The 13060-nt window shown below is 44.7% G+C and overlaps 1 protein-coding gene across 1 annotated transcript in view; it reads left to right on the forward strand.

Annotated features, from left to right (window-relative positions):
• The first annotated feature begins 7041 nt into the window (after positions 1-7041).
• The window catches only part of LOC144499997 (solute carrier family 15 member 1-like), a 51172-nt gene continuing 45153 nt past the window's right edge, over positions 7042-13060 (forward strand). The window contains 2 exon segments of the mRNA XM_078222734.1: positions 7042-7129; positions 7378-7415. Coding sequence (XP_078078860.1) covers positions 7123-7129; positions 7378-7415 — 45 coding nt within the window. The 5' untranslated portion in view covers positions 7042-7122.

The following is a 13060-nucleotide window of genomic DNA, read 5'->3' on the forward strand; positions in this document are numbered from 1 at the left end:
CAAAGGACTACCTCTATTGTAGGTTACAGACTGTGCTGATTGAGAATAAAAGCGTGAATTGTTTGACGACATTCTGCTTACTCTGCTGTCCTTGTGTTGTACGCTCTGATCTGATGGCAGTCATAGATAAGGGCAATAAACACAGAATCCACTTTAGAATAATTATGCACAAACTACAATTCCCCTTTTCAAACAGCGTCACTCACTTTCAGGACAAATAGAACATTACAGCGCAGAACAGGCCCTTCGGCCCACGATGTTGCACCGACCAGTAAAAAAAAAAACTGTGACCCTCCAACCTAAACCAATTTCTTTTCGTCCATGAACCTATCTACGGATCTCTTAAACGCCCCCAAACTAGGCGCATTTACTACTGATGCTGGCAGGGCATTCCAATCCCTCACCACCCTCTGGGTAAAGAACCTACCCCTGACATCGGTTCTATAACTACCCCCCCTCAATTTAAAGCCATGCCCCCTCGTGCTGGATTTCTCCATCAGAGGAAAAAGGCTATCACTATCCACCCTATCTAAACCTCTAATCATCTTATATGTTTCAATAAGATCCCCTCTTAGCCGCCGCCTTTCCAGCGAAAACAATCCCAAATCCCTCAGCCTCTCCTCATAGGATCTCCCCTCCATACCAGGCAACATCCTGGTAAACCTCCTCTGCACCCTCTCCAAAGCCTCCACATCCTTCCTGTAATGTGGGGACCAGAACTGCACACAGTACTCCAAGTGCGGCCGCACCAGAGTTGTGTACAGTTGCAACATAACGCTACGACTCCTAAATTCAATCCCCCTACCAATAAACGCCAAGACACCATATGCCTTCTTAACAACCTTATCTACTTGATTCCCAACTTTCAGGGATCTATGCACACATACACCTAGATCCCTCTGCTCCTCCACACTATTCAAAGTCCTCCCGTTAGCCCTATACTCAACACATCTGTTATTCCTACCAAAGTGAATTACCTCACACTTCTCCGCATTAAACTCCATCCGCCACCTCTCGGCCCAACTTTGCAACCTGTCTAAGTCTTCCTGCAAACTACGACACCCTTCCTCACTGTCTACCACACCACCGACTTTGGTGTCATCAGCAAATTTGCTAATCCACCCAACTATACCCTCATCCAGATCATTAATAAATATTACAAACAGCAGTGGCCCCAAAACAGATCCCTGAGGTACACCACTTGTAACCGCACTCCATGATGAATATTTACTATCAACCACCACCCTCTGTTTCCTATCCGCTAGCCAATTCCTGATCCAATTTCCTAGATCACCCCCAATCCCATACATCTGCATTTTCTGCAGAAGCCTACCATGGTGAACCTTATCAAACGCCTTACTAAAATCCATATATACCACGTCCACTGCCTTGCCCCCATCCACCTCCTTGGTCACTTTCTCAAAAAACTCAATAAGGTTAGTAAGGCACGACCTACCTGCCACAAAACCATGCTGACTATCACCTATCAATTCATTACTCTCCAAATAACTATAAATCCTATCCCTTATAATTTTTTCCAACATCTTGCCGACAACAGAAGTGAGACTCACCGGTCTATAATTCCCGGGGAAGTCTCTGTTCCCCTTCTTAAACAATGGGACAACATTCGCTAACCTCCAATCTTCTGGTACTATACCAGAGGCCAACGACGACCTGAAGATCAGAGCCAGAGGCTCTGCAATCACTTCTCTTGCCTCCCAGAGAATCCTTGGATAAATCCCATCCGGACCAGGGGATTTATCTATTTTCAGACCCTCCAGAATATCCTGCACATCCTCCTTATCAACTGTAATACTGTCTATTCTACTCCCTTGCAACCCAGTGTCCTCCTCAGCTATATTCATGAAATGGATTTCCCAGAGAATATAAATGAAATGGATTTCCCAGAGAATTTATCTGCAAAAGTGTTGATGAAGAAAATGAAAAGAAAATGTTAAAAATGATTAAGGTAACAATCATTAAGCAAATATTTAAAACATAGGGCCCGATTTTACCATCAAGTTGCGCCCGTTTTCAGGTGCGAAAACTTGGCAAAGTCGGGCATGAGGCGAGTAGTGCGATCCGCGTCCGCCTCCGCACCCGTTTCCCCTTTACCAAGACCCGTAAATGGCCACGATTGGGACCACGCCCAAAACGGGCGCGACAGCCATTTAAATGCATTTGCATGCATTTGAATTGACTTAATGGGCTGCACTTACTGGCACTTCCCCCTTTACCACCGCGTTCGCCTGTCCAGAATCGGTGCAAAACAGACATGCTCCACAAAAGTCCGATTCGCGCGCTCCAGTTAGTGAGGAGGTAAGTGCCGAGTGTCCGACGGCTCTCTGCTTGAGATCGGTGGGGGGGTCCGTTGCCACTCCGCCTGAGATCAGTGAGGTGGAAGGGGGCTGTCCACTGCCAACCTACCTGAGATCAATGAGGGGGGAGAGGCCACGGTCGGTCTGGGGGTGGGGGGATAAGGGGGACAGTAATGTTGTGGGGGTGGGGAAATGTCTGTGGGGACCAGGGGGAGGCATTATCTGGCCCTGAAGGCGATGTGGCAGGGGAGCCACATTCTATTTTTTTCTCTGTGCATGCGCAGTTGGAGGCGCCGATCGGAGCTGCAGGATTTCGGGCACGTTAAGCCCCGCCCACAGGCTTGTGCAGCGCGATTCGGAATCACTGATATTGTTTCAGGCAGAGTGTGTATGGGGGCGCCTGAGAACGGGTCTAAAAGTCAGATCTGAAACACTCCCAGTTTCAAGTCCGCCCAGCACTTAGAATCAAAATGGTAAAATAGGGCCCATTGTATCCATTCAATTTAATATTAAAAAGTACCAGAAAAGTGAAATGATAACTTTCATTGCAATGTGGATCTGAAATATGGATTGTTTATAGTAGGTACAATTTCCCAGCTTGTTTTATATCAGTCATACATTCTAATCCCAATCTCTTAAAAATAGGATGCCCACTGACTGTAAAACCCTACAGGTTACCCACTTATACCTTGGAGCACATCCCTGTTCACAAATGGATGTCCCTTCGATTACTTCTTGTGTCAATTTTGAACGTTACCGTAGTCCTGCACTATTAACAAACTCAATGGCTGGAATGTTACCGTCTCCCCCGCCACGGGAACCGGGACTGGCAAGGGGCGGACCACGGGAAGATCCATTGACTTTGGGCGGGATTTTATGGTTTCGGGATAAGTGAGGCCGTAAAACCCCGCCCAATGAACTCAAAGCAGAAATAAAATGCAGGGAACATTCTGTGCAAGAACTGTGACCTCCACCTTTAAGACCCTCCTTAAATCTACTTTTCTGATGGAGCTTTTAGTCACCCCTAGTACCTCCTTCCTTGGTGTGAGCAGTGACGTTTTCGAAATTTAAATGAGCTGCTGTTGAATTTCAGTGAAGTGTGACAATTATTTGCGTTGTGCCTGAATTGTGATTGCAAATTGGAAGACCAGTGAATCTGGAACTTTCCATCATAAATGCACGTCATCCCTGGATGTTTGTACATCCCTCTCTTCCCATGGCCTCATTATCAGTTACTGCGCCTCTGACTGCCTGGGCCTAAGCTCTGGAATTCCCTTCCTAAACCTCTGTGCCTCCTTTAAAAGACACTCTTTAAAAACCTGTCTATCATCTCCTTACGTGGCTCCACGTCAAATTATCTCCTGTGAAATATCTTGGGGTGGTTTAGTATGCTAAAGATGCACATTTTTGGGGGTCTTTTATTCCTTCATGAGACATGGTCATCGCTGGCTGGGCCAGCATTTATTGCCCATCCCTAGTTTCCGAGGGCAGTTGAGAGTCGACCACATTGCTGTGGTTCTGGAGTCACATGTAGGCCAGACCAGGTAAGGACGGCAGATTTCTTTCCCTAAAGGACATTAGTGAACCAGATGGTTTTTCTGACAATTGACAATGGTTTCAAGGTCATCAGTAGGTTCGTAATTCCAGATATTTTTTAATTGAATTCAAAATCCACCATCTGCCGTGGCAGGATTCGAACCCGGGTCCCCAGAGCATTGGCTGAGTTTCTGGATTAATCGTCTAGCGATGATACCACTAGGCCATCGCCTCCCCTTATCGCCAATGATGAATGTAAGGAGAAGCTACATAAACATGTGAGAGAGAAAGGGGTGGCACGGTGGCACAGTGGTTAGCATGGCTGCCTCACAGCGCCAGGACCCAGATTCAATTCTGGCCTCGGGTCACTGTCTGTGTGAAGTTTGCACGTTCTCCCCGTGTCTGCGTGGATTTCCTCTGGGTGCTCCGCTTTCCTCCCACAGTCCAAAGATGTGCAGGTTAGGTGGATTGGCCGTGTTAGATTGCCCCTAGTGTCAGGGGTATGAGCAGAGTAAATGTGTGGGGTTGTGGGAATAGGGTCCGGGTGGGATTGTGGTCAGTGCAGACTCGATGGGCCGAATCGCTGTGGTAAACCAGTAACAAAGTGATACAGCAGGCAAGTTGACAAAAATAGTCTTGTTCTATTTTTAATCTCTAGCATCTAAAGTGAAGGCAAATTCCTGCACTCAAGACCTTACGGTGGAATGGAGAATCTTCATTGCTGGTTATGGTTTGTGAATTAGAAAATAAACGTTTTTTTCAGTTGAGCCCAGAGTAATTAAAATGTTCACATGTGCAACATTTGGCCGACCATTCCAACATTTCCCATTGTTGCCGTTAACCCCTGGAGGTGTGGAAAGTCATGATGTGGAGATGCCGGCGTTGGACTGGGGTAAACACAGTAAGAAGTCTAACAACACCAGGTTAAAGTCGAACAGGTTTATTTGGTAGCAAATGCCGTTTGCTACCAAAGTTTGCTACCAAATAAACCTGTTGGACTTTAACCTGGTGTTGTTAGACTTCTTACGGTGTGGAAAGTCTCAGGTAAGGGAATAGAACTATTACAAAGAAAGAAAGGCTTAAATTTGTATGGAACCTTTTCCATCCTCCAGATATCCCCAAGCACTGCTTCAAGAGCAGCAATGGATGGGAAATAAACATTGGCCTTGCTAGTGACACCCCATGAATGAATTTTAAAGTATCTAGTTAGAACTTGAAATTTAAAGTTCATTTATTAGTGTCCCAATTAGGCTTACATTAACACTGCAATGAAGTTACTGTGAAAATCCCCCACTCCGGCGCCTGTTCGGGTACACTGAGGGAGAATTTAGCATGGCCAATGCACCTAACCAGCACGTCTTTCAGACTGGGAGGAAACCCATGCAGACACAGGGAAATCGTGCAGACTCCATACAGACAGTGACCCAAGCCGGGAATCGAACCCAGGTTCCTGGCACTGTGAGACAGTAATGCTGAGTACTGTGCCACTGTGCCGCCCACATCACCTAGTAGGTGATGCCAAATTTACTCTGTACCTATGCAATCTGAACAATGGATCAATTATTTACTCTAATATTTTACCTCCAGGATACGGATTCCTCCACAATCCCCTCATCTTCGTCTCTTCTCCCCTTCTTGCTTGTCAAAATCTGTTTAGAAGCCCTCAAAATTAGTGGTTTCTGTGCAATAACCATTGGCAAAGCGACTATCTTCACCTTTCCCCGTTGCTCCCTCCCTCCCTTATTTGTTTTGGTCAGTATGAAGGCGAAGTCCTTCTGTTTTCTACATAAACACCTCGACCTTATCAGGCAGCTAAGGAAATTCAGCATGTCCATTACAACTTTCACCAACTTTTACAGATGCACTATAGAAAACATCTTTTCTGGCTGTATCACACCTTGGTATGACTCTGTCCAAGAACGCAAGAAACTATAAAAGGTCGTGAATGTAGCCCAGTCCATCACTCAAATCAGCCTCCTATCCATTGACATTGTCTACACTTCCCGCTGCCTTGGAAAAGCAGCCGGCGTAATCAAGGACCCCACGCACCCTGGACATACTCTCTTCCACCTTCTTCCGTTGGGAAAAAGATACAAAGCTCTGAGGTCACGTACCAACCGACTCAAGAACAGCTTCTTCCCTGCTGCCAACAGACTTTTGGATGGGCCTACCTTATATTAAGTTGAACTTTCTCTACACCTTAGCTATGACTGTAACATTACAGTCTGCACTCTCTCGTTTCCTTCTCTATGTACTGTATGCTTTGTCTGTATAGCGTGCAAGAAACAATACTTTTCAATGTATGTTAATACACGTGACAATAATAAATCAAATCAAATCAAATGATCAGACTTTTGAATGGACCTATCTCACACTAAGTTGATCTTTCTCTACACCCTAGCTATGACTGTAACATTACATTCTGCACTCCCTCCTTTCCTTCTCTGTGTACGGTATGCTTTGTCCATATAGCGCGCAAGAAACAATACTTTTCACTGTATACTAATACATGTGACAATAATAAATCAAATCAAATCAATAATGTGTCTGCAGATCTCCAACCAAAGTGTTAAGGACAGCGTTTCTCTTTCCGACTCTGCCAGACCTGTGATATATTTCCAGTGTGTGTTTTTTGTTGCAGCGTTTGTGAACTCCACCGTGTCAGAGACAGACCGGGTGCTTTTTATTGAACAAATCTGAAAACCAAAATGAGATGTTGAACCCACAGGAGTGAGAGTCACGGCCAAATGGAATCCACTCAAACAAGTGGGAGTGTGAACACTTGCTTGCTAATGTATGATAAATAGCATTTGCCTTTCAAAAGCTTTTGGAATTCACAAAAAAAAATGATTTTATTATTTAAGCCACAAAGGTGCATTTTTCTTGTGTTGGGAACCAGGTAATTACCTGTACGGGGAAACAGCAGCGAATTAGATGGGTTACAAAAAGGTCTGATCTTGTCAATGAGTAATTAAGTGGATTAGCGAAGCTACGAAAGTTGCTCGGAATGTTTTGGCGTTTTCATTGCCAAGTTAATTCTCCTCCCTTCAGAGCAGGAGGACCTATCTGGACAACCTCAGCTGCTGTTCCAGGGATATCACCATTCGATCTCATCAAGTTGAATGGGAGAACAACCTTGGTCACCTGACTGATAAGAAGTGGACCAGGTTCAAGGTCTGAACTTTAAAAATCGATCTCAGCCCTTTTCTCAACCCCTTTTCAAGTTTGGATTTCCAGAGTGGAGCAAGGCACTCCAGTCAGCTCCAGAATGAAAGGTTGGTGACTTCATTCTGTTTTTTGTTTGCATTGAAATTCTCACTGCACTGCACTGAAATTGCTCAGGCTTACTCAAATTTCTCCACCTGCCACATCGTGTTCTTATTCAAAGTGTTCGCTCGCTGAGTAATCTACCCGTCAAAAACTTAGATTCCTTTGCAAGGCTGACAGTGTGACCATGTTAAATTGTTCCCCAAGATATCAAAGCAAGCCCTCATTTCTTCTTTGTTTTCAAACTATTCCACAGACGAAAAGAACGGAGACGATGGAAAGGCGAAATCAAAGGTTGGTCATGTTTCTTTTTAATTTATTTCATTCTCAGAGCCAAATATTTTGCAGGAAGCTCTCTTAGCTAAATATATCACCTGCATTTTTCAAGCTCAGAGCTAAGGACGTAGTTCTCCCACTTTCAGTTTTCCCTGGAATTATATTCCAGTTGTGTGATTTTATTATTTACTGGCAGTGTGAAAACCCTCTTGATAATTTACCACAAGACAACTTTTTCGAGGAAAATATTGTTTGTGTCTGAGGTGTTTACAGATTACCTCCCCCCGTGACATGCACCTTTATTCAAAGGTCAGATAGTAAGTCTGCTTAAATCTTGCACTGACCCCGTGTTATCCTTAATATCCATGGCACTCGAACATGTTTTTTAATATTACTTTTCGCTATTTTTTAAGATTACCAATCTTTGCCAGCCTACATCCTGAGCGGGACACAGAAATGTGAGGTATTTGCATGCACCTAGCCGTGGGATGACTCTCAGTGCTTTTGAGTCAATTAAACGTTTTTCCAAAATGTAGTCACTGATGGAATGTTGGAAACACGGCAGCCAATTTGTGCACAGCAAGATCCCACAGCCAGCACTGTGATCTTGATCAGATAATCTGTTTTCTGTACATTAAGTAGTCTCACAAGGTTAAAGTCCAACAGGTTTATTTAGTATCACGAACCTTTGGAGTGGTCGCATTACAACTATTATCTTGCAATTGTATCTCTGTCTATATATGCCGCATTTGTGAGACCTACCTCTCCACTCACCTGATGAAGGAGCAGCGCTCCGAGAGCTCATGATACCCCAAATAAACCTGTTGGATTTTAACCTGGTGTTGTGAGACTTCTTACTGTGCCCACCCCCCAGTCCAACGCCGGCAACTCCACATTCTGTACATTGATTGAGGGGTAAATATTGTCCAGGACAGTGGGAAAGACTCCCCTGCCCGTCTTCAAAATAAAGACATGGGAGCTTTTTAAGCCCAGCTGAGGAGACAAGTGGGGGCCTCAGTTTAATGCATCGTTCAAAAGGCAAAACATCCCCAACAGTTTCGCGCACCCTCAGCACCAATGTAAACTTCTGTGTTTTGGAATGACCTGAGCCCAGCATCTGAAGCAGATAAGGTCACAGTTAACACTTTAAAGAGTAGACTGTGAAGTTCTTTACCCACATTCCCACTCAGGAAATCTTAATCATTAGTCTGTCAGTGTTAGGCAGCCATTTATTTATTTTGTGAGCATTAACATTGAAACGTCAAGTGAAAGATTAAAAGGTGCAGCTTTAAGATTAACAACCCCGGAGAAAGAATCGATCCTTTGTACACGGGTATCAACCTGTCGTGTGAAAGAGAGTCCCAGTGAAAGCGTAATTCTTATCTCCTACAGTCGGCAGGTTCATGCCAATATTTGTGGCTCGTTACCACCTCCTCATGGACAATGAAGGAGGGATATATACGCTGGTCTTCGAAGCAATGCCCATTATCTGCAAACAAACAGGGACCATTTGCAGGATTACATAGGAGATATATGTGACAGAAACAGACCATTCGGCCCTTCCAATCCATGCTGGGGTTTATGCTCCTCCCATCTTTCCTCATTAAAGTCCGACCATCATAACTCTCCCTTCTCCCTCATAGGCATGACTAGTTTCCCCTTAAATACAAATAAATAATTGGGTTCCCAACTCCCTAGGGGGGTGAGTTCTGCATTCCCATCGGTCTTCGGTTAAAGAGGTTTCTTCCAAATTTTTATTGGATTTCTTGCTATCTTATATTTATAGTTATGCTTTTTCTCACAAGGTGAAATATTCTCTCTGGATCCTCCATGAAAACCTTTCACAAATTTTAAAGACGTCTATTAGGTCACCCTTCGGCCTTTTTTTAAAGAGTAAATAGACCCAGCTTGTCAATAATATATAAGCAAAATACTACGGATGCTGGAATCTGTTATTATTATTATATTTATTTATTAGTGTCACAAGTAGGCTTACATTAACACTGCAGTGAAGTTACTGTGAAAATCACCTAGTCGCCACACTCTGGCGCCTGTTCGGGTACACTGAGGGAGAATTTAGCACGGCCAATCCACCTAACCAGCACGTCTTTTGGACTGTGTGAGGAAACTGGAGCACCTGGAGGAAACCCACGCAGACACGGGGAGAACGTGCTGACTCTACACAGAGTGACCCAAGCCGGGAATCAAACCTGGGTCCCTGGCGCTGTGAGGAACCGTGCTAACAAATGTGCCACCATACCATCTGAACCAAAAACAAGCAATGCTAAAAAACCTCAGCAGGTGTGGCAGCATCTCTGGAGAGAGAATAGAGCCAACGTTTCAGGTCAGGATAACGCTTTGTCAGCCTGGCAATCTGTTCCTGATGTAGAATCATAAAATCCTACAGTGCAGAAGGAGGCCATTCGGCTTATCGAGCCTGCACCAACAACCATCCCATCCTGCCCCTATCGCCATAACCCCAGGTATCCATCCTGCTAATCCCCCTGACACTAAGGGGCAATTAAGCATGGCCAATCCACCTAACCTGCACATCTTTGGAGTGTGGGAGGAAACCGGAGCACCCGGAGGGAATCCACGCAGACATGGGGAGAAAGTGCAAACTCCACGCAGACAGTGACCCAAGGCCGGGAATCAAACTCGGATCCTTGGTGCTGTGAGACAGCAGTGCCAACCACTGTGCCAACGTGCCACCCCATGTATATATATGTATATGCAAGCATTTCTTGTATCATCCCAGTAAACCTTCTCTGAGCCCGCCCCAGAGCATGCCACTCTCTGGGTGTGGCTGAACAGAGGTTCAATCCAGGTTCAGCATAACTTCCCGGCTCTGTAGTTCACTCCCTCGAGAAATAAAATGCTTGGTTTGTTTTATTAAGACCTTGCTTACCTGTGGTGCAAGATTTAGAGAGTGATTGATTTATTTGTTTTCTTAAGGTCCATTTGTTCCTTTATCCCAGCTAGACTTGCACCTTCCAAGTAATAAGTGACCCACCTATTCCTCCTGCAAGCGATCTCACATTTATCTCTGTGGGGCAAATTTCCTTCACTAATGTCCTTTAGGGAAGAAAATCTGCCATCCTTACCTGGTCTGGCCTATATGTGACTCCAGACCCCTAACAGTGTGGTTGACTCTTAAAATCCCTCCGAACAAAGGCAATAAATGTTGGCCTAGTCAGTGATGCCCACATCTCATGAACGAATAAAAAGAAAACTTAATTTGCCAATCATTTGCCCATTCTGCAACATCTGGTAAAGCTCTCTGTTTTATAAGATTATGCATCGACTGTTACAGTGGATATAATATTGTCAAATGCTCTAAATTCTCTAGGAACTGTGGAATGTTGTGATAGGCAAGCTTTAAATGACGGAACTGATGCTGGATTTAGATCAGAATTAGATGTAATAATGAGATAGCACTGTAACAGTACATCCACTTCATCTCAATTTGGATTACAGAGTTCCAATTTACTTTCCCCGATAAAGTAAGAAAGATATTTGTTTATGTGATATCTTTCATGACCTCAGGTCATCCAAAAACATTCTACAGCCAATTAGGTACTGCTAAAAGAGCAGTCACTGTTGTTATGAGGGAGACAGGGTAGCCAATTTGTGCACAGCAAGATCCCACGGGGCAGTGATGTGATAATGACCAGATTATTCGGTTGGTGGAAGATGATGGTGCTTTGGGAGTTTTTTTTTTGGTGACCACTTTAGAGGGCAGGCGAGGTCGCACTTTAATGTCACATCCATAAAACGGAAATGCTGACAGTGTGGCACTCCCTCAGTACTGTACTGGGAGTGGCAGCCGGGATTCTGTGCTGAAAAGTCTTAAATGGGATATGAACCTACAGCTTTCAGATTCTGAGTGCTACCCACTGAGACACAGCACTGGCATTGGAGACATAAAAGTGTAATGAATGAGACCTATGGATACACATGCAGAGGATGAGGGTGAATCTGCTGTGCACAATCGTGCTGTGAATTTGTTTAGCCTATTTAATTTAGTGATCAGCATTAAAGTACAGTTGGTCGCATACTTAGAGTCATAGAGGTTTACAGCATGGAAACAGGCCCTTCGGCAAACTTGTCCATGCGCCCTTTTTTTTTAACCACTAAGCTAGTCCCAATTGCCCACATTTGGCCCATATCCCTCTATACCCATCTTACCCATGTAACTGTCTAAATGCTTTTTAAAAGACAAAATTGTACCCGCCTCTACTACTACCCCTGGCAGCTCGTTCCAGACACTCACCACCCTCTATGTGAAAAAATTGTTCCTCTCGACCTTTTTGTACCTCTCCCCTTTTACCTTAAAGCTATGCCCTCTAGTTTTAGACTCCTCTATCTTTGGGAGAAGATGTTGACCATATAGCTGGTCTATGCCCCTCATTATTTTATAGATCCCTATAAGATCACCCCTAAGTCTCCTACGCTCCAGGGAAAAAGTCCCAGTCTATCCAGCCTCTCCTTATAACTCAAACCATCAAGTCCTGGTAGCATCCTAGTAAATCTTTTCTGCACTCTTTCTAGTTTAATTATATCCTTTCTATAATAGGGTGAGCAGAACTATATGCAGTATTCCAAGTGTGGCCTTACCAATGTCTTGTACAACATCAACAAGACGTCCCAACTCCTGTATTCAATGTTCTGGCCAATGAAACCAAACATGCCGAATGCCTTCTTTACCACTCTGTCCACCTGTGACTCCACTTTCAAGCAGCTATGAACCTGTACCCCTAGATCTCTTTGTTTTATAACTCTCCCCAACACTCTACCATTAATTAAGTCCTGCTTCTGGTAGGGTGGCACAGTGGTTAGCACTACTGCCTCACAGCTTCAGGGATCCAGGTTCAATTTCGGTCTCGGATCACTGTCTGTGCGGAATTTACACCTTCTTCCCGTGTCTGCGTGGGTTTCCTCCGGGTGCTCCGGTTTCCTTCCACAGTCTGAAAATACGCAGGTTAGGTGGATTAGCCATGCTAAATTGTCCCTTGGTGTCCAAAGATGTGCGGGTTAGGTGGATTGGCCAGGCTAAATTGTCCCTTAGTGTCTAAAGGTGTGCAGGTTAGGTGGATTGGCTGTAGTAAATGCACGTGATTATGGAAATAGGATGGAGAGGAATGCCTGGGTGAGATGCTCTATCAGAGAATCGGTGCAGACTCGGTGGGCCGAATGGCCTCTTTCTGCACTGTAGGGATTGTATGGTTCTCTCTGGGTTAGCTAGTTGTGGGTGCATTGTACACCACTGCATAGCTTTGAGCTTGTTTCGAATCAGGTACTGGTTTCTGGTGCACTGACTCAGTCAGAAACATACAAAAACCTAGGAAAGATTAATCTATATTCAGAATTAATTTCTATGTGACGGGTAAGAAGGTTTGCATTTATATGGCACCATTAACAACCTCAGGACATATCAAAGCTGTTGGAGATGGTGAGACTTCAAACTGAGATCCTGGCTGGAATTTTAGCGTCCCGCCCACTATGGGAATCGGAGCGGGCGAGGGGTGGAACATGGGAAGGTCCGTAGACCTCAAGCGGGATTTCACGGTTTCGGGACGAGCGAGGCTGTAAACTCCCGCCTGTGTCTGCCCTCTGTGGTCAATGGAGGAAGAGCATGAGGGATTTCTCCCTGGTCAATATTT

This window comes from Mustelus asterias, chromosome 10, assembly GCF_964213995.1.
Source record: "Mustelus asterias chromosome 10, sMusAst1.hap1.1, whole genome shotgun sequence".
Lineage (NCBI taxonomy): Eukaryota > Metazoa > Chordata > Chondrichthyes > Carcharhiniformes > Triakidae > Mustelus > Mustelus asterias.